This window comes from Lepeophtheirus salmonis, chromosome 3, assembly GCF_016086655.4.
Source record: "Lepeophtheirus salmonis chromosome 3, UVic_Lsal_1.4, whole genome shotgun sequence".
NCBI classification, from domain to species: Eukaryota; Metazoa; Arthropoda; class Copepoda; order Siphonostomatoida; family Caligidae; genus Lepeophtheirus; species Lepeophtheirus salmonis.
The window spans coordinates 3,265,843-3,288,489 of record NC_052133.2 but is presented as its reverse complement, the minus strand read 5'-3'; the positions used below and the strand labels follow the sequence as shown (position 1 = coordinate 3,288,489).

The following is a 22,647-nucleotide window of genomic DNA, read 5'->3' as shown; positions in this document are numbered from 1 at the left end:
TCTAATCTTAAGACTGAGGTCATCAAAACCCAAATTTTAACCGTTTTTAGGACTGAACTAGACCAAACTGAGACTGAGCTGGAAAGTACTGCAGTCTTTAGTTCTAAATAAGATACAACACAGCATTAACTGTAATCATGTATTGTACATCTAAACGACTTATTAAAAGGAACAATGTTTGAAAACTCTATAAAAAAAGTTGTTTATCCAAATCCTTTATAAATATCAGTATAAGTTTGGTTTATAAAAAAACTAATTACAAATACTTGACAAACAAATGGGATTTCAACCAGTTTCAAAATAGGCCCTTGGTAGAACATTTGCTTTCTTTTATAAACTTTATAAAGAAAAAAACTAATTATAAATTCACCAAAGTTATATTCCTTGAGTATTATACATTTATTGCTACGAGCTCAATTTAAAGTAAAAAAAGTATCAAAGCATATGTGTACCAACATCCAAACAGAATATTCTTTGACGAATTATTGTCAATTTTTATCAACAAATTATTGTTATGAACCCTTTGGTTGTTCCGAAAAATTGTACTTAAAGTAGCCAAAATTGATGGTCAAAATAAAAACAGTAGAAATTGACAGATTTAATTTAAAAAGGCCTGGATATTTGAACTCATCTCACAAGTTTGAATATAAAGACTTTAGTTGAATCAAATCTGTCTATAAAATATTGACATGTTGTATATATGAAGTAAAAAAAAATAATGGGGTACTCTTATTCTGTTGATTTTTGTTCAAAATCGGTTTTATATTGACGCACCACATATTACAAACATATTTGATTTAGTTGTTGTAAAAAATATTAATAGGAACTAATAGTGAATAAACAAACTAAAAAATAAATACTCAATCCTTAACCCTTTCAGACCCACAGTAAATTGAAAAGAAAATCTTGGATGATATGTGAACTATTTAGAATTAATTTGTTTTTAATATACTTTTTATTTTGTATTCAAACAAGTAATAATTCTACCATGAAAATTTGATAAATATTAATATAATAGATGGTTTACATGTGAAACATAAGAAGCAATTTCTATCTCTTACCAAGTATAAAGCAACATTACAAGCTACACAAATAACCAAAGTTCGATTTTCTATATTTTTTCTTGCACAGTAAGCACATCTCTTTCTTTTTTATCAAACTCCGGTAAATGACCACTATGATTGTCCATTACCACAGATAGATTTTTTTCTTTATGTTGTTCTAGACGAATGGGTTGCCCTCTTACGCCCTTCATAATATTTAATCAGACTCTTGTCAATTATAACTTTGAAGACAATAAGCTATAATTTATCTGGATATTTAATGTTATAAGCGATATAGCTATTTTTGCATGCTATATCTGGAAAATCAAAGAAGATTCATAGATAAAATCGTGTTGATGACTTGTAATCTTAGCGGTATGAAGCAGTTCTTTCATTCGTGAAATCGACTCCCACATGCCTTTGTTGTTGACCTTTAAAATTGTTCTGAACCTTTCGTTTAGATGGACTCTCAGTGGTGTTTTACTTTATAAGCTTTATCAATTTTATCATCTTTGAGATTTCCATCGAAATATCATAATAACAACGTGAATGTTGGTCAATGAATAATTTTATGCATTTGTTTCTGTGGTAACCACTTCATCAGCTATAACTTAAGTATCAGAAGATATTTAATAAAGTGTCAATGTCCTTTTCATCGGCTCTGTCTGCTTCGACTAAAATGCTATAAATTTGATCACTAATAGTTCTGCTAAAAAAGTTCCAATATTTTGTTCTTTGTTTTCTTTCCTTTTACGAAACTCTCTACATTCAATAAAAAAAGTATTCATAAAAAATATTTGTATTGACATGTTTTACTTGCTAATATGTCTAATAATAGCGAAAACTCTAATATAAATACTCTAAAAGGACAAAAACAAATTTTTAAATGAAATAAAAAGAGAAAAAAATACATACCCCAGAGGGACACCAGTCTCCCATCAATTTTAAACTGCCCAGTCATTTTTCATTTTTGTCCAAAAATAGCCAAATTTTCATCAATTACTCCTTATACTAGACAAATATTAAAGAAGCAATAAAAAATTTAATTATACATACATGTAAAGCATATGATAGGTAGAATGTTATTTTATCGAATTCCAAAAAATGTCATAATATGAAGAATTATATTGCACGATTATGAAGTCCTATGATAAAATATTTTGTTTTTTTAATAAATTTTAGAGATCTACTAATATTGTGTGGGGGAAAAAATGAATAAATAAACTTCAAATATTAAATTTTCTAGTAAAAAGCTAAAATTCCTTAATTGGTAGGGGTAGGGACCACATCCCCTCTAGCCATCACCTGCGGACACCCTTGAATATAAGTAAGATCATCCCTTTCCTACTCTACCAATCTATGTTCAAAATATTATTATGGGAAAAGAACAGACAAATCCACAGCTAGCCACAAAATATAATGTATTTTCTCTTGTAGTAGTGAGGTTGTAGTAGTTTTGTCATGCTACATATTTTGTACAAATAGAGGAACACAGTAAACAATTTTTATCTAATTTTGGACTTAATCAACTTAAATAACAATATAATGATCTCAAAAACCTTGAATTTGTTGAATGATGTAATAAACTAAGAACATAAAGGAAGAGTGGAAAAATCAGCTCAGAAACCCTCAGCATTGATGATGTTATGGTCTTCCATGGCTGCCCATTGCTCATTGACGCTGCCCTTCAATGAGTCCAAATTCGGGTGGTGGGTAGCACAGGCCTTCTTCTCAATTTGCCACCACACACTGTAGTCAAGGGAATTCAAATCAGGTGATTGAGGTGGCCAAATGTTTTGTTCCAAAATTGCATGTTGGCAGCGAGCCAACCCTGAGTCCTTCCAGAGGTATGGGCAGGGCGTTCAGATATTTTCCCTCCTTGACAAGCTTCTGGACCTTGAACACAGTAGTCCTGGATAGTCCAGTGTCCTTGATTATCTCCTTGACAGACCTACCGGCGCGGAGGAAAGAGGTAACAATATGACGTTTGGCCTCGTCATTCATCGTAAACGACTTTGTTTGATGCGAGTAAGAAGAACAAAAACAAAGCCAAAAGATTTACCGAGTTACTTGTGCTAGAATTGTTTATTTTCGGTCACGGAACCTCGAGATATAAGTGTTTAAAAATTAGTCCGCATATTTAGGCAACTACCCGTATATCCAAATTTCCGGGGAAAAAATCGATTTTTCTTTGAATTTTTTTCCAAAAATTTCATATTTTTAATAGCTATACATTTTTATAAAAAAAATATACAAAAAATAACTTTACAGGATTTACAAGATTTTTAAATTATTTTGGTAAAAAAATAATATTTGAACTTTTTTTGTGAATAGCCGTGGATTTTTGAGATATTATCGAGAAAGTTTAATATTTCATTCTTTTTTTAATTTAATATAATATTTGAAATTTTTTTCCAGAAAATCTTCTTTTGTGAACAAATATGGATTTTTTTTAAATTTCTTTAATTTTTGGATTTTTTTTATCAAAGAAAGTTCAAAAACCTAGCTATACAACAATCTTAACATACGAGTTTTTGAGAGTGTATTATCCAAAAATCTAAATAAAAAATTTTTGAAAAAAATAGCTATTCACGAAAAAAAATTTAAAATTAATTATTTGGAATTATTTGGAAAAATAATTCAAAAGTTAAATTTCAAATATTAAATTTTTTGAAAAAATTTTTTAAAAATGTATTACTATTCACTAAAAATTGAATTTCTTACAAACAATTTTCAAGCATGATTATTATTTAACATGAAGATATAACTTCATTAAAATGTACAAAATATGCAAATCATAAACGCCTTTTTAGTCGAAATATATTTAATCTTTACATTATAGAGTTATATTTTTGAGATACAATGTTAAATGTATAAAATGGTAATTAAAATTGCAATAGAAAAAAAACTTCGATCTATCAGCTTCAAATTTGGCATGGAGTCTTAAATACTTACAAGGATAAAGCGTGCAATTTTATTACTCCCGAAGGTACATCCAGTACATATCATCATCATTATTGTTCATTATGGGCCATAAAATAACCAAAAATGATATGGAATTAGTTATCTAATAATAAAAAAAACCCTCATAAAAATATTTGAGTTTCAATTCCCATTGATGATTAAATTATTTCAGAATATGTTCAGCTTAAACGATTTTTTTTCTCCTTTTAAGTGTTTAAAAAAGAATAAGAATGTTGCAATCCAATAGTTATAAAATCTTAGATAACAAATGGTTTTTCTATTATTATTAAAAATATTTTGGCACATATTAGGAAACTTTAAATGTGAAAAAAGTAGAAAAATATTAAATACTCTCAATTTGTTTGTGTTTATCGTCTAATCTTAAATTTAATTTAATGGAAATTCAAGGATGTGTTTATTCTGTTATGTTTTATAAGCTCAAGGAGTTTATATTACCGGATTTTTTTGTCTTTTACTTAACAGAAGATCCTTGTGGTCAATTTTATATGATTGAATTTCTTATATTTCGTCAACTAAAATATATACTTTTAAGCTATTGGGATGCAGCTATTTCAATATAGAGTACTTCTTATTTTTTACATTTCATACATATACAGACAAATATAGGGAGGACTCAAATTGGTGTATAGTTCTGAGTTTAATTAATTTCAAAGTAGACTTATACTTGAACGTGTATTTTTTCTCCTCTTCAGACTTGTTTTGTGTTTTCCCTTGTCTTCACAAGTAAAAAAAGCTACAAAAATGTCAACAGTTTTATTTATTGCTGTTCTAATCATTCATTAATGCAAGAAAATAAAGTTTTGATATTTATAGTATAACTATATACAAAAACTTTATAATCTGTGTTATCATATATGTTTTGCAACTCCAGACAAATTTGATTTTGGGGAAAAGGGGACAAAACGACTCTTTCGAAAGTAAAGATTGCCTACCCTTGGCCTATACAAAACGGGCATTAACACAAAATAAAATAACAACAGCTTATTTTCTAACAGAGATAAAATTATTTTATAATGATTTGAGAAATAAAATACAACCAGAATACAGGGGAACTTTAAGGAGCAGGGCTGAGTGAACAAACTATTACTTACAAGTGCACAGGTATGTCTTAGATAACAAAAACAGGATCTGTGCCCTTACAATGTGCAACAGAAATCTTTTTTCTGCATTTTAGCCTATTATTTACATTTCTTAAACACACCTTATGAGAAGGGTGGACAACATTCTTGGAGCAGAGCAAGTGCATTTTGGGCTTTATTTTAAAGAAGGTCAATCGTAGAGAATCGTTTAGATGCAATCTCTATTTATTTTTTGTGCCGAGAACATTTTTTGCACATGTAAGTGAAGCCAAATGGAATCAAGAGGTGCATAGTAGCCTTGTACAGCTGTGGGTATTCCCTCCCTCCCTCCCAAAATCCAAAACTTCACCAACTCCCTGTTACGTACTGCCACTTGATATCTTCAGATAGGATGTGTTATAATCATTCCTCGTAACGGTGAATGTTGATCTTAACCAGTCATATTACTCTAGAGAAGTTTCCTCCGGAAAGTAATTTTATAAGTGTTCCAGGAGAGCCTGAAGGTCTCCAGTTTATAAAGACGGCTGAGTACCTTTATCCGAGTCAGCTATTGGACTTCGGTATAAAGCATCAGTCCCTCATGCTACAAAAACAAGGAGCTAGGAAGGGTTGGATATAAGGTTCCTCTTTTTATTCTATCCAGCAGATGGCCTGTTATGTCCAGGACCTTGTTTGTGAAACACTGCAGCACTGACTCCAGGTCACGGCTTAATTCATCCGCATGCATAGCCCGACTCATAGCTATGGTAGCAGGCTTAATTGAGGTTACTCCAAATGTGTATAGTTTTTTGCCTGTTCAATTAAATATGCCACCTCATATTATGCCTTTTGAATTTTGCTAGGGTTCATATTTGATCGTTTAGGGCTTGCTTTTGGTATCTTATCGCCCAATCCTTTCTGTGGAAATAATCGGATGGTTTATCAGCGAGTGATAGATGCCTGGTTTATGAAGTCTCAGAGCATTTTTTCCGCCTTTAGACTCTCATGTGCCAATACCTCAGTACATATAACACATTAGGATGTTGTCGTTAGTTGATTATGAAAATGTAAATCCATACTGGATAAATTCCTCTCATACTTTCGATCCTGGGTATGCTGTTCAGGCTGGTGATGGATGTTGTTATGGAGTTCTCCACATCTGCCGAAGATATATGTACTTGAGGACGGGGATGGTTTGTTTGCTCTTTACCTCCGCTGTATCTCCTGCTCCACTTGCATCTCTACCTCCGCTGGCCTCTTCATTTCTGCTAGCTTGTCATGCTCAGGTAGCATCTCCTTCTCCACTATCCTGTCCTGTTCCTGTGGACTCGTCGATTTTGTTTGGTATTAATCATGGTGACTGTTTATCATTTTCAGGTGTTTTCAAAAGAGTTTTGGCCAGATACCGTGTGACATGTGCTGCTGTAAATTAAACTATTGTTAGCCTGTGTCGTAAGATAAAGAAGGGGAAATATTTTTTGTGGAGGAAAAAAAGGGAGAAAAAGAAAAAAACTGACGGGAAAAGTGTAAGCTATTTTATTTTGTGAATCTTATTTGGAAGAGATGTTTTATCGGAAGTATGTGATCTATTAAACTGCTGCTATGTCTCCTGTGTCTTCTTTAGGTTGAGACCTTATTTAATACAACAACAATATGCTTGTTTCGTTGTTCTATTGAATGAGATAATTATTTTTCTTTATGGATTTAATAACTATGCTGTTTTCAAACAGAAAATGTGCAACATCCCCACCATCAACACAATTAATAACTGACTAGAATATTATTCATAAGAACCGGATCTTAAAAATTGGGAGTGGGGCTAAGTAAGTCTTTGGTCTTGTTTTAATGATAAACTAGTGCCTTAAGTATCAGTTTCCATACCTATTTTGTATTTTTAGTATCATTTTAATATACCAGACCACTACAGTCCACTATACGGAACACTAATAATCGACCACTTATTTGTTATTCTTTAAAAGATAAAAAATTGACTTATTGAATGCATGTTATCCTATTTAATAATTCAGTTACAGAACTTGTGACTAGTATTTTGTCCGCCATAATTTCTTTGTTCTAGTCCAGAACAATAATATAAGGTGTGTGTAACCGAAATCTCAACAAACATAAAAGGTTTAAAAAGTTTGAAATTTCTACCGAGGTTTCAGAATTTTATGAAGAAAATTTGTAAGTAACTATTTAAAATAAATCATTGAAAAAGCTAAAGGAAACAACAACATGATTTTGTTTTGTGTGGGGAATAAAGTCCAGAAAACACTGCTCGGTTGGTGTTTTCCTGCTCTAACATTTATATAGTTAGGGGCAGATTTGAGACCCATTGAGTCAACATGAAGGTTAAAGTCCATAGTTTGGCTTCAGACCATAGTTTGAATTCAGTCCAATTTATGTGTTTTTTGGCCGGCATCTATATGGTTCCATCATCAAAATATCTTAATCCATTGGATTACAGTAATTGGAGAGTTCTGGAAAAGGAATCCTGTCAAACCTAGATGATCTGAAGGCTTCTATCATTGCAACCTGGGACAAAATGGACCGTTTAGAGGTTGTTGTGGTAACTAATGGGAATCATATTGTTTAAATTAAAACTTAATTATATGACGATTTATTAAATAAATTTCCAGTTTTTGTTAATAATCAATGTCATCTGAGTAACGTTGTAGAAAGATAATGTTTAATGTTATTCCTCGGTTACGAGTACATAAATTATAGGACGAGTACTCAAATTAGAATATTCTTCGAGGCCATCTAGACTTATATATAAAAGTCTGACAATTTTCGACTTGGCACCATTATAAAGAACTGGAAGAAAGTTACAATTTGATGGGTTTTTTTTTGGTATTTTTTTGTTGTTATAATGCAATCAAAAATGTCCAAGCAACAAGCAAAAAAGCAGAGGGTGTGGAATCTCCTCCGCCTACAACTAGATCTCTGACAAGAAGGTTTTCACAAAAGACGCTGTTCTGAACAGGAAAAATCCTTGCTTCTTGGCTGAATCAAGAGCTTAGGTCGAGGAACCCTTCAGGACCAAAAATCAAGGTCAAGTCAAGGTCTTTGGTGTTGTGGTGTCGACGGCAGCAAGATGCATCCCTACTTCTTCAAGAACAACTACGGAGTCAACAACAACGTCTAGTACATGGTCCTCAAGTACTATGGCTTACCATGGTTGAAGAGCATATTCCTGAGGGACAACTATGTGTTTACTCAAGACGGCAGGCCGGTATCCACGTCCAAGAAGATGCAGAATTTCTACAAGGAGAACATGCCTGCCTTCTGGCCAGCAGACTCTGGACTATAACCTATATCTATAAATTAAATCCATATTTATAGTCTAAAAACTCAAATGGCTCAATAGTAGATATATAGGCTATAAAATATATTATTAAAAAATGTGGGTTGGAGTAGGAGTCGAACATTTCATTTATCGAGTCCACAGCCCTAGTACTTATATTTGATTCGGTTACGCACACTGTACTGAATAATATTAATTCATGGGAAATAAAAGCTTCTAAAGCGACACGAAGAATCGAGTTTTCCTTGTACAATGTACGACTGAACTACACTATAGTAAATTTGACTGTAGTGTAGACCTCGGTCCGCAATTAGACAGATACACCACTAACTGTAACTTCCTGCTAGTAATATGTAGAGAATAGTTTATTAGAAAGTTTTCTTATGATATTATTTAAAGAATTCATTTAATTTAAAATAACATTATATAATTATGATAAATATTTTGCAAAATATTTTATATATTTACATACATACACAATATTAACATTCATGTACGGGTAATATATGCAATTACTCAAAAACACAAAACAACATGTGTGTACGTACTTTTTTCTTCTTTAATTACAGAATACTTAAAAATCTTCCAAATTCATAACAAGATGAAACCCTAAAAATATGTAACTAATTTCATCTGTCATTTTGGTTATCTAATATTTTTGATTGGACAATTAAAAACAATCTCGATTCTGACGCGATTCTAGTGAAAATTCCCTTTTAAAAAATAGTTCAAATATACAATTTTGTCATAAATTTCTAAGGAATACAATTGAAATAACAAATCGGCTTCCTTTATCTAATCTAAATAATAGATCGATTTTTCGTGCAGCAATGAGCAAAGTAGACTTATTCTTCATTGCCCTATGGACCTTTTTTTATTGATAGTATCGTTGTTCGTGGATTTTGTGGAGTATGATTTAATAGTTACACTTAGCCTTTTTGCCCGACAATCCACTTAAAATTGATCTAAAGACTCAACAGAAAACAATATAGAAGGGTCCAAAGGGCAATGAGACTTTGCCCGATGCTCCACCAGAAATTGATATTTTCATTAATTGGAAGAAAGCAATTTCTCTACCCGGCAAGCTTTTTCCTAGGCGAATTTTCTCAGGGCGATTAATCCCACGGCAAGCTTACCAAATGCAAATTTTGCAAAGGCGAACTTTCCAAGATCCCTTTACAAAACCGATTCCCCCAAAATAACAATATTAGCTCCGACCACATGTGCTTAGAACACGTTAAATTTGTATTCACTTTGTTTCTTCACATTTTTTGAGCATTTTTTATCATAAGTTATTTTTTTTATAATTATAAGACTCAAGTAAAAAATTCAAAGGGTCTTTTTTTATATTCAAATACAAGTAATAAATAACAAGAATTCGAATCCTAAATCAAACATTATTTTTTGCGATACTGATTCCAATTTCTTAAAAAACATCAGATTCTCCGATTCCGATTAATTGTTCTATCACTATCTAATATACGAATTACATAGTAGTGGGAATACACGGCATTGCTCAGAGTATTTAATATTGTTTAATAAAAGTGATAATAAATTAGTACATATTTTATAACATTGAGCAATGTATTTGTTTTTACCTACTCCATGGAATTCTAGAAACGTGGAATATTCACGCATAGATTTTTTTATTTTTGAAGGAGTGATTGATTTTTTTTTTTTTTTTAAAGGAAAAAAAGAGTACACATCATTTTTTTACTCTATGCCTTCAATGGGAGAAATAAAGAATAACAAGTTAAACTGCATTTCTGATATGTTCTCGCCTTGATTTATTTATTTGCTTATAAGAAGGATTATGGAAAAAATACAAATCTTTTTAGTAAAACTTTATAGGAAGATTATATAAGTTAACAGTAAGAGGCAAGGCTAACACAAAATGTTCACCATAACTTTTGAACAGATATATGACTCAAATTATATTTTGAGAGTTCAAGGCCACACACAACGTTACAAACACATAATCGGCCATAATTTTCTAATAACTTGAAATACATCAATCAAACAAATGTTAGTGTTTTGAAGAAAATATTTTAGGCCGAGGTTTGCTATCTACTGAGTTCCCTTTCAAGATTAAGTTTCAAGATCGAAGATCTCCAGATTATTTAAGATATTAGGAGGGGTTGAATGTGATAAACATTGTAATTGTTCCGTATTTTATTTATAATATAAATATATAATGTTACCAAGATAAAAGAAGAATGGTAAACATCGGGGGACCATGTGCTAGATATGAAATAGAGGTTGTACATATTTACCTTAATTATGTTTGTTTGCAGTTATTATTATAAAATCTTCATAGATTGTAGATATAGTTGAATAAGGCCTAAAGTCGGTTACAACAATCTATATATTAATGTGAAAACATCATTAACTCAGTTACACATAAAAAATTGATTGGTTGAATTTGAATTAGTCATTGTTAAGCTGTGAACCATTCTCAACAATTATTGAACAATTATTCCATAGTTGAGAAGAATTGGGGAACTTCTTCCAACTGATTTTGAGCCTTCTTTGGACTAGAGTTGAGGATCGATATCGAAGTAATTCCTGCCAACATCACTGCCAGATACGAAGTGGGGCTTGTGTTTATTTCCTTCATCTCATTGCTATTCGCAGTTTATTTAATGAAAAGTCATGACAGCTAAGCATCTCTTTTCCAAAGCATTCTTCAAATTGTCAGGGTGACCACAATCATTTACAGTTGTTGTTTTTTTTAACATATCGGTGGGAGACAATTATTAACATGTTCTAGATAAATATTTACTATTATAATTTTAAATAATTTGTTACTTTTCTCGTCCCTAATCGATCAAAAATGTTATAATATTTGAAGAAATTTAGACATTTCATACAGATTACTATTACGTTAATTTAATTTATATATAACTGTTTAGTGTTTATCATTGTTATCCAGTAGTATTCAATGCAGAAGTTATGGCTTTTTTAATTATTAAATCAAGTTGAAGGAGTAAAAGCAAGATTTATTAGAAGTTTATCTATTTTATGTAGCAAAAATATCAACATTGCTTCCCTAAATCTCCTTCGATTATGTGACAATTTATGACGTCTCACTGAATACGCTCCCTACTAAGGTGTCATATATGTCCACATAGATAATTTCATTAAGTATATGATTACTCCTATTGCTTTCTAAAAAAAAACATATAAATTTATTTCATAATTTAATTTTATTTTTCAAACAATAACTAACAAGTAATTCAATTATAAAATAAACAACTTTTTCAATTGCCTTGTTTATTTAGAACTTCATTCCCCTGTTGTTTTTATAGCTAATATATCAAATTATAAAAAATGCTACGAAATTACACTCTGGAGAGATTCTATTTGTCCTTTAAGTTCATATTATATGTATAACCATATAACTATACCTTTATTATTATAATTTGTTTTTCAGAGTTGGGAGGCTGTGTCGCCCGATACTGCAAACTTCACCCCAGATATAACTCCACTCATTCTTGCATCTCATAGAGATAACTACGAAATCATTAAAATCCTCCTGGATCGAGGCGCTGTCCTGCCAATGCCTCATGATGTCAGGTAATCAAATATTTATACTTATATAGGCAAGACTGTTTTGAGGGGGCATTAGCACAAACCCCTACAATTATTCATAAAATACTGAAAAAGATGTTTAAAAAGCTCATAATAATGAAGAAAAAATTGACTTTTTCTTTAAAAAAAAAATAAGTATGATTCATTTTCTTTTTTTTAAATAAAAAAATAAAAAGGTTGGCTCATTTATCTTTTACCCCAGACCCATTTCAATCTAAAATGGGCTCTATAATAGGTGTAGTAAAATGAAATCCATTATTTTGCCAATAAATGGCTTTTGTAATGTGTATTTCGCTTTATATAAGTGCAATTTCTTTTACAATATATATAGTGTTAAAAAGATAATTGACTGAGCATTGTTTGAGTGCACATCAAAGATGAATACCAGTAAAGAGGAAATAGGTAATATTCCTGAGTTTTTCTTCGATAAAGGCGAAAACGCAAACCAGGTGAGTGAAAATGTGAATAGATTTCTGACACTGTAACAACCAACCACTTGTAATTTTGGTTTTCTTGAATACGGTTCGTTAATTTTGATGTTGAAGATGCATCACGCTCTGAAAGTTAAATTGTGAAAAATGTAGATATAATTATGTAAATCAGCTAACTCGACAATCATGGAAGCTTTTTTTTATTACTAATTAGATATATATTAATTTAAAAATATAAAATAGATTAAAAATAATATATTTATTTTTATTACACCTAATATGTTGGTATACAGTTAGAGTTGCATAAAATATGACCTAAAATGTCTCCTATACTTTTTACTGTAACCTGAATAGTTTTTTTTTATTTTATAAAGAAATAACAACTACAAAGAAAAGTAATTATTAGATCCTGTGTTTAGAACCACAGGGAGTATCACTGATGATTGTTTGGGAAGTTTTAAGAATAAGTATCAAAGTACAATTGAAAATAGGGATGTAATTAATCTCTGTCTTCATATTTCTTGTTGGATACAGAGTTGAGTTGAGTTTATTTATTTCCTTCATAGCTGCTTGTTGCATATCTGATGAAACGTCATGTCTAAATATGTGAATACTACGGATTAAATTGGGTGTTGCGTAAATTTACAAAAAAAGTATTTAATTGTAAGGGGAAAATATTAACGCTCTCATATATTATTCCTCCCTTATCATAGCTGATTGTAGCTAATCTCCTCCAAAAGATTCCTCAAAGTGTCATGGCTACCATGAGGATTTTCAGTTTCTTTTTTTTTTATCGTGCCGATTATATGGTACACAGGATTTTCATCACGATTTATAATGTATACTCCTTATTCTATAGTAAGAAACAAATACAGAACTTTAATAAGCTCATTTGTTTTTATTTATTGTCAGTACGCTTTAAATTATTCATAATTAATCCTGAATAATAAAAGTATAAAAATAAATTGTTCTTTATCTTGATTTTTATACTTTTGGCTTATTAAAAGACTCTAATAAAGGTTAATTACAAAAATAGAATGTGAATGAAATAGTATGATTTGATGAGACAGGGAGTACTTTGTCTCGCTACTACGCCTCATCTAAAGTAACATTCAGTTTAAAAAAATGAATGTGAAATCACTGCCCATTTTTTTGTATGAGTTGAACTAAACACCTCCAAGATTTCATTTAGTCCCTGGACTCCCTTTTTTCTTTATACTCTATTGGTATATCAATCAGGGAGCACTCTATACAGAGCACCTGGTGACGTCCTTGATGACTCTTACGTTGAATCAATATTAGCGTTTAAATACTTTTTCATGACAATTAGCAATATTTTTGTAAAAGAACAAATGTTTCATTCAATTTAGTTAAATTGTATCCATTCACAGATTATTCAAATTTTATATGATGGTTACAATGAAGCAGGAGTTAATGTTATTATAAAAACGTAGAAGTGCAACATTCCCTTTATACAACAAACATTTTAAATCGATTTCATTCCAGACTTTGGTAAAGGGGAATTACTGCAGTTAGCAGATTATCATATACAGAAATCTTAGAAATGAGTGGTCTATTGGTTCATTTCAATTTTTAATTACGTGTACTTGCATGACGGTTGTGGAATCACATCCTTCAATTATTTGCACATAATCAATTTCTAATTTAGTATTTATACTCTCTTATTTTACCATGTATCTTTTTCAGATGTGGCTGTGAAGAATGTATGACGTCGAGATTCGAGGATAGCTTACGTCATTCAAGATCTCGAATAAATGCTTACCGGGCTTTAGCTTCTCCGTCTCTTATTGCTCTTTCATCCAAAGATCCTATCCTCACAGCGTTTGAGCTCTCATGGGAACTTCGGCGGCTCTCTTTTGCGGAACATGAGTTTAAATGTGAATATTTGGTAAGATTTTTAATTACTGCGTTAATGAATTGGCCCATGAACAGAAAAAAGAGTCAAGGTTAGTTCTCTAAATGTCCCTGTATTCACACGGATCAATGTGCAATGTTACTGGAGCATTATAAAAATAAATTTATATTTTTAAACTTGTTATGGAGAATATGACCTAGATTCATAAGAAAACAAGTTGATTAAAAATAAAGACGTAGAAGTTTTAAAACGATATTTATTTATATATATTATTTTCTAAATAATAATTTGACAAAAAAATATTTAAAAATATATTGTGCATAATAGAGAAATGATTAGCAATGACATTTTACAGACTCAATATCGTTGTCTAAATCCTCAAATTTATCGTTTTTATGGTCGTCCAAATTAACAAGGAGATCGCCTCTGGCGGCAACCGCACTAATTCCATCATCTGAAAAGTCTGAATCGTCAAAAGCCTCAAGAGTACAACCCTCTCTCACAGTAAATGACTCAATGTCATTTTTATACTTGATATTCGATAAAGAGATCAAACTAGAAAAGGATCTTTCTTCTCCGTTACTCAAATAAATAGGATCAAAGTCATCACTTACACAGTCCTCCTCATCATAGAGAACAGCACAAACACTGTCCAGCATTGGGGGACACTTCGACTCCTTAATATTTGAGTTAGGGTCAATGCGTCTCTGTTGTCCGCTTGGATCAAGACCAGGGCAAGTACACATAACAGAGCTAATTCGATCAACCAGAGATTTCCGATCCAAGTTTTTGTACATGTGATAGGACTTATGATGACTCCGGGCATCCATGCTGAAACTCTTTCCTCGATCCTTAGCTGTTGTTCCGGAATGATCGTAGCCCGTAAATATACAGCCTTTCCGAAGTACCACAGCCTCTGCGTCATTCCGGTGCGACCATCCGAGCTCTGTATAACCTACAGGAATGGCTTTTTCCCATCCTTCACAGCCGTCGTCGTCATAAAGAACGGCGCAATACCCCAGAGGAACCTGCTTTTGAAGGCACTCATTACCCATCATCATGTCAAGGAGCTGTGCCTTGACGGCAGTTGAAATGTAACTTAGAAGTAGTAAATATTTGACCCACATGTTCCTTGTGAAGTATTTAAATGAACTAAACTCTAGATTTTTGAATATATCTTTTTTTGAGTGGGATTTCCAGTTGTTGTTTGTTGTTTTGATTTTCCAATAATCACATTTATAACTTGCTTATTGAGCGTAAAATAATGAAAACGCTTTTCACTACAAAGATGCAATTTTCATTTGATTAAATAAAAAGATAATTGAAATCAAATGTTATTTGTGGGCTTTTTTATACGTAATTATAGCCTTCTTCCATAAAGTTGCCCAAATTGGCGACATATATAAGTTCAACATCATTAATCCAATTTACGTATCGATAAAAAACACTTGAAGGAAAAAAAAAATATGTACTTGAGATTAATATATTGTATTTATGGAGCTCAATAAAACAGTTTGCAAAACGGAATTTTCCGACCTTTTTCAATTGTTTAACTCGGCATTACCCCGTAAAACAAACATACACAGTGTATATTTTTGTCAGCTGACCATAGTTCCACTTCTTTTCTCCTAATCATTGTTCTAAATATAAATTGATTTAATTAGAATTCGTTCCCTTTAATCTATAAATTCCCTAGAATTATTGAATTATAACTCCGTATATGAGGAGAATACACAATCTACCATCTGTTTTTGGGGCCTTTCATTCGGAGGAAAATTTGTGTGAAACACTCAAATGAACAAATGGAATAGTTTAGCCCATCAAAGCTCAGAACACTGATGAGGGGGGTAAAGGTAAAAATAGATAGTTGACAACAAGTTAAAAGGTAAATTTTTATGACAGTGAGGTAACGTAGAAAAATTAATTTCAAACGACCCTTTTCTTCAAAAGATCAGCCAGATCCTTATGATAAAAAAAACTATGGCAAGCATATGCAATTTTTGCTGAAATTGATAGAAAGCTTTATAGTCGCATTTATTTAATATATTAGCTTAAAAACAGCAGCGTCTTGTATGAAAATACCGAGTTTTAAGCATATTTAATAAAAATAGTTAAGAGATTTTTTTTAATTTGAGAAGTTTTATAATTAATTTTATACACGAATTCAAATGTTTCCTAACTAGTGATATAAAATATTCTAAGTGGTCATATATAATACTACTTATGACAGCTGACTTGAAAGTGTATTTTGTTACACCTAGTGATGGACAAAATGTAGAAAAAAATAACAGTTTTTGAGATTAGAAAAAGAAACAAGATATGCAAAGAATTAGTGCGGGGCACTTATGATTCATGAGTGGGAGAATATTTCTAAAAAAAACAACTAAAAAATGAGGGTAGGATGGAGCAAGAGTGGGAGGATGCTTACTATTTTTAAACATTTGTTGGAGAGACAGCTCACAAAATGGATTAGTGAACAGGAGAGTGTTATTTATTTCTTGAGCGGCACTAATGATTTGCATTTTTATTCAAATGACTTCTAACATGACGAGACCAACATTTTTCCAGACTCCCTGTTTGTACTATACACTTTATTATGTAACTTTATTTTTTGTGATTTTGATATACATACTAGTATTGAGAATTGGACCAAGGCCAAATTATTTTCCTGTTTGATCTTAAGTGATTTTTTCTCTATCAACTTAGACCGATATTTTACTAAATATAGATAAAAGTGTTTAGATTTAATTCAAGACCGAACTTTTTTTGGGTTCGGTGTGAAGCGATTTTTTGTAGACCGATTTGAAGCAAAATTTCGGTTCAGACGAAATACAAAACTTTATATTTTTAAAATTATATACAATTTTTTTGATCTCAATCTTTGTACCAATTGTCATTTGTCTCTCATGTCCAGATTTATAACCTGTACAAATGTGATTTATGCAACTCACTTAACAGCATATGGTGTTATTGTGCACATGTTCACCATTGTGAAATACATATGACGCCATCAACAATTCATCGAAAGAATCAGTCTAAAACGAATTTTTATATGAGACTGATCTAGACCAAATTTGTTTTGTGTGATTGATCTAGATCAAATTCTTCTATGGAACCGATCTAAATGGAATTTTTGTTTGAGACCGGTTTATACTGAACTTCTATAGTGGACCGAATTAATTCGTTCCATTAAAAATCTTAAAATCTCAGACTGGTTTTTGATTATCAGAACGAATCCTAAAACTAAAACATACATACATATATATTCAAAATAATTTTTAAGTTTGGCTTTCCAATGATTTTTTTAATGATATGTTTCTTTTAATTCTTGGCATTTCAACACGCTCTAATAACTTTTTACAATTTTTTTTTTTTTTGTAAAAAGAAGAATGAAAAAAAAAAAATTTCTTCTATTGGAAGTCTCAACATGTTTCCCTTTGTTCTCTGTCTGAATTATAAATCAAATTGAGATTTGTATGAGAATAAGGCCCTATTTCTATAGATTTTTAACATTCATAAAGTGAGGCCAGATGTTGTTGGTTGTAATTTACAAGAGTAAATTACGTAGGGCTGCAGTAAAAATCCAAATTAGTTATATACTGTTAATTAGCACTCTCGATTTCAATTCCTTGATTATTAATTACACTATTTAACAAAAACAAAACTTTCTTTCTTGTACAAAAATGAAATATTCTCAATTTTTTATTCTGAGCTTATTTTAAATTTAATTCCAAATATGTCCTTACTTTTTCTCTATTAGCTTTAGAGACAGTAGAAAAATACCATAATTTTTGGTATTTTAAAAGCTCGATCTTTAAAATTTTAAAAAATGCAGATTTTAGATGGAGCTGGGGCTTGTTATTACCGTATTTCAATAGGCTGACTTCAATCCGTTCTGAAAATTTAGAGATATGTAACCCAATTTATCATGTGAATTCATTAGCATCTCAATTTTTTTTTAGTTCAACTTAGGAAATTGTATTTACTTAGGGATATGGGAATTTCGTAGAGGACTAGGATTAAGCGGTAAATAGATTTATGGTATTACTTAATTAAGATCCTTGGTAATATCAGCTGCTTATTATATAATTGAGGGGGAGAAAATGAATTACTGCTATAAATAGGAAAACTTTCTACAAATAAAATAGTATTAGTGCAACGAAAATAGTATAATTATCTATTTATACGTTTATATTTATTTTTCGTGGAACAATTTATACCAATGATATGCAACAATTCTTCTTTCAGAGAAAGATTTTAAGAGCACAACGATCGATTAAAGAAAAAAGAGCAGCTCAAATTACCGTTTTTTCTTTTCTAAATGTATTTTTTGAGACAAAAATCCCATCTCTATGTATCGTATACCTCTCAAGGCAAAAACACAGAGGTTGTCCGGGGCAATAAATGCGAATGTATTCATTTTTCCTTTGTTTATAAGGGATTATTAAAATTAAAAATCAAGTAAAAACTTTAATTCAAACTGAATAATTGTTATTTTATAAATGTAAAAAACACAATTATATAATAACTCAAAAGGTCAACCTACATCATTTTCAAATTTTAAATGACATATATAGTGGGTGATGGGTTAAGTTAACTCAAAAACAATCCTGAACAAAGTTCAAGGAAAAGATCAATGTCAATATATTTTTATATCATAAAGGCACAATATTTCAAAAGAAAATCAGATTAATAACTAAATAGAAATTAACAATAATTTGTGTAAAAATACAAGTGTATTCCATACTCATTTTAAAGAACAATCATTCTAGGTTGCTTTTGTGTTGATGGGCCACATATGTATGAAGTACTTATATACCCTTTATTAATGTATGTATAGTTGTTGTTTTTTTACAACATTAAATAAATACTAGAACATTAATATAATTTACAATTACAAAAATAAATTATAGTTTTTGTGCTTTGGAAAGAAATGTATTTATTGACGTTTGACAACTTATTTAAATTAAGAAAAATAATAATCATATGATTAATCAATTTGTCAATTTTCTTAATTCAATTGAATTTCTCCTTATATATACATAAAACGGAAGAAACATTAATTTTAAGAGTCGTAAAGAAAATTAAAAGTGCTTCATGTTGAGTAAAACATATTTCTAGCTGATAATTATGATTTGAAAAATTGAGTTCATATCTTTTTGTCGAAAATTTTGATAAGAATTATAGGTATAGTATAAGAAAATCCCTTATTTTTTTCTATAAATGTTTATCTCATTATCAAAACAGTACTTACTCAACTAATGTCATTATTTTATCTACATTTTCAACAATTGCCCTTCCAGAGCGTGGTACATCTTTGACATCAAAATTACTGGAACGGAATTCACGAAAACAAAATTCTGCTTGATTGACAGTTACAGTATCCAAACCATAAAAAATATTCAAAGTTCGAAGAAAAACTATAAAATATGAATATTTTCTCTTTGGTGGTGTCCATTCTTAACAAATACTCCAAAAATATTGAGTCAAACAATCACAAAACTTTAAAAAAATATTTTTTTTAGAACGAAATCTTAAGTTCTAGCATCATTTAGTGCAAACTGATCCCATTTGCACAACGGAAGATACACCACTCTAAACCCCATTCAATGAATTAATGATAGATTACTTTATATTAACGAGTGTAGAAAAAGTAATGAGACCTTCTAAAAATACATTTTTGAATAGGTATTGCTGATTAAATGTTTAAGTTCTGAATATTTTTAAATGTTTTCGATTCTAAGTCTTTGATTGATGTACAAGTTATAAACAAACACTATATATATCTCGAGATGGAAGCAAGAAGAGCCATCTTAAGTAATTTAATCAGCACCAGGAGGACCACCTTCGATATCATGAAGGCCTTAAACGTGAACAAGGTCACAGTCTGCTAGGGCTAAAATCGTTTGGGAACAACGTTAAGGCCAACCACATGAGTGGAATACTCACCAAAATTGAGCCTGAAGACATCATGGAGGCCTTTAAGGTCAATCCAACGATGAAGATGTCAGAGTACACCAAGAAGAAGGATATGCATCGGTTTACTCAGGAAGATCGCTTAGAAGAATTCAGAGGTCACTCCTGTCAAAACTTCAAAATAACTCTGTCTTCAGCGATGTGACTTCTGATCCAAGAACCTTTGGCCCCCTTAGAGCCCATATCTTAATCCACTGGATTACTCCATTTGGTGTCAAATTGAGAAAAATGCCTGTAAAGTCCATCAACCGAATATTGATGCCCTGAAGACTGACATTTTTTTTTCAAAAAAATGGAGGATAATGAAAAAGGACAACGTTGCCATATGGACAAGTGTTCTGGAGCGGTTGGAGGCTGTCATTGGGACTGATGGTGTACAGATTCATAACTAATGTGCATTGTTATATTATAAAATTATATTTTGTATGTACAACATCATCCTCATCAATTATGAATATTTAATAACTATTTAGAGGCTCGTCTCAGTACTTTTTCTACACTCGATGCACCTTTTATAATAAACACTGAATTTTAAGATCGGATAACTCGAAAGTTACATAGAGGATACACCTCAAATACAGGGTCGCAGCTAACATAAAAATACACAGTGTATTTTGTTTGTCACCTGTTGATTTTTCCACACATTTTCTCCGAACCAGTGTTCTGAACAACGTTTATTGGTTGAATTAGAATTAGTTTCTAGTAAACAGTGAACAATTTCCGACAATTATTGAATAATAATACTATTATTTGGAAGAATAGGTAAATAACCAACCTATTTTGGGCCTTTTTATTTGTTTCTTTTCAAATGAAAGTTTGTGTGATACAATAAAGCTAACGATGTGCTAACAAGGATTATTTTCAATATCATCTTTATTATATTTCATTGAAAATGAATACAATGTTATAGGTGGCATGTCATTTCTAAGTTTACATTATGCATATTCTGATAGGAAGTTGGAGGGCGTCCTGCCCCCCCCTGATCTGTAATAAATATATGAAGAGGCGTCAAATTAAGAATAAGTGATTTTTTTTTTTTTAGGGAAAAATAAGATTACAAATTTCTTCCAAAAAGAAGATTTAAATAGGGACAGTAAAATATATTCTGGAGATTGCCTAATTGAAATAAGATCTTACTTTTTTTTTTTAATACAAAAGATTATTTTTAAATATGCATTGTAGATGCGGTAAAATTTCCCCTGTGAATGTCGTGCCCCGTATTTTGACTTTTTCTTAAGTATTGTATATTTTGTAATTCGAAAAAGTGGCCTGAAAATCAGCATACTTAAAATTATTACTCAAATCACAAGTTATATGATTTGGTAAAGTTGATGTTTGTATTTTTTTTTATTTTTTTATTTCAGTCATAAATGATTTGAAATTTTTAACTATACACTAGATTCTATATTAAATATGGTTAAAGTCCTCTTATTTTACCAAAGTTAGTTTTGGTAGCATCCATATCCAAATATATATAGGGTCATTAGTTTAATATATGCAATAGGCTGTGTTGTACTTATCATTTCCTTGAAAATAAAAAACTAGTAGTGGTTTTTAATGTTGTTGTTGTTTTTTTCATGTAATTTTCAAAAAGGTAGGAAAACGCTTTCAACTTCACTTTGACAATTTTAAAATAGGCAGGTTTTTTTCTAAATTTTCCAATGCTGGCTTTGTTATGTAATTTATAGATATTTTTACAGCGCGTGATTCTTCCTTGTTTGCTTTCTCTGGTATAAAGTGGAATAAGTAAATACTCCTAGGCTGACTAACAATACTATAGTGTTCTTGCTTGATCCTACCCATGTATGACTGTTCTCTACCCATTGCTTCCATCACCACATTAGTCAAGTAGATTTTTCCAACAAAGAGAATACAAGAGGTTGGCTCCTCTACTTCATACCTCTTCCCAAACTCGTATTTCATCAACTTCTCCTTCGCTTTTCTAATCTAATTTTTGTCTATGATTTTCATTGGGTTATCCTCTGTGATTACTTCGGTGTCAATGAGTGCAGCAGTTTCTCTTGCTGGTATTAATCTCAGGCCAGTACCATACCTAATACTAGCGAGGGTTATATGGGGAAGTGTATAATATTTTCTTCTCGCATTTGGCAATGCCCCAGAATTACAAACATTGTCATGGACAAATTCAGTATTCTCTTCAAGTTCCAACAAGATGTAATAAATGACAAATTGATTGGGGCTTTGTTTTTACTTTTCCCATTTTTTTCCACCTGTAAATAATTTATACGAAATATGGTGATAGTATTAAAACAAATAGAACCAACAAAAAACAAAAAAATATAGGCTTTAATAGGAAAGAAGCTTAGCCCAGTTGAGCTTAAGCTTTTATTTAAATAATTAATTACTTTATTATTACGTG

General features: G+C 30.9%; 2 protein-coding genes across 2 annotated transcripts in view; one reads left to right on the top strand and one right to left on the bottom strand.

Annotated features, from left to right (window-relative positions):
• The window catches only part of LOC121114400 (transient receptor potential-gamma protein-like), a 311,931-nt gene that overhangs the window by 193,374 nt on the left and 95,910 nt on the right, over window positions 1–22,647 (top strand). The window contains 2 exon segments of the mRNA XM_071886890.1: window positions 11,827–11,969; window positions 14,123–14,324. Of these exon segments, the coding sequence (XP_071742991.1) occupies window positions 11,827–11,969; window positions 14,123–14,324 (345 nt within the window).
• Window positions 14,531–16,865, bottom strand: LOC139904887 (uncharacterized). The gene is made up of 2 exons (XM_071886891.1): window positions 16,720–16,865; window positions 14,531–15,738 (listed from the first exon to the last, which is right to left on the bottom strand). Exon 2 carries the CDS (start codon window positions 15,416–15,418, stop codon window positions 14,627–14,629), a length of 792 nt encoding a protein of 263 aa, XP_071742992.1. The 5' UTR covers window positions 15,419–15,738; window positions 16,720–16,865; the 3' UTR covers window positions 14,531–14,626.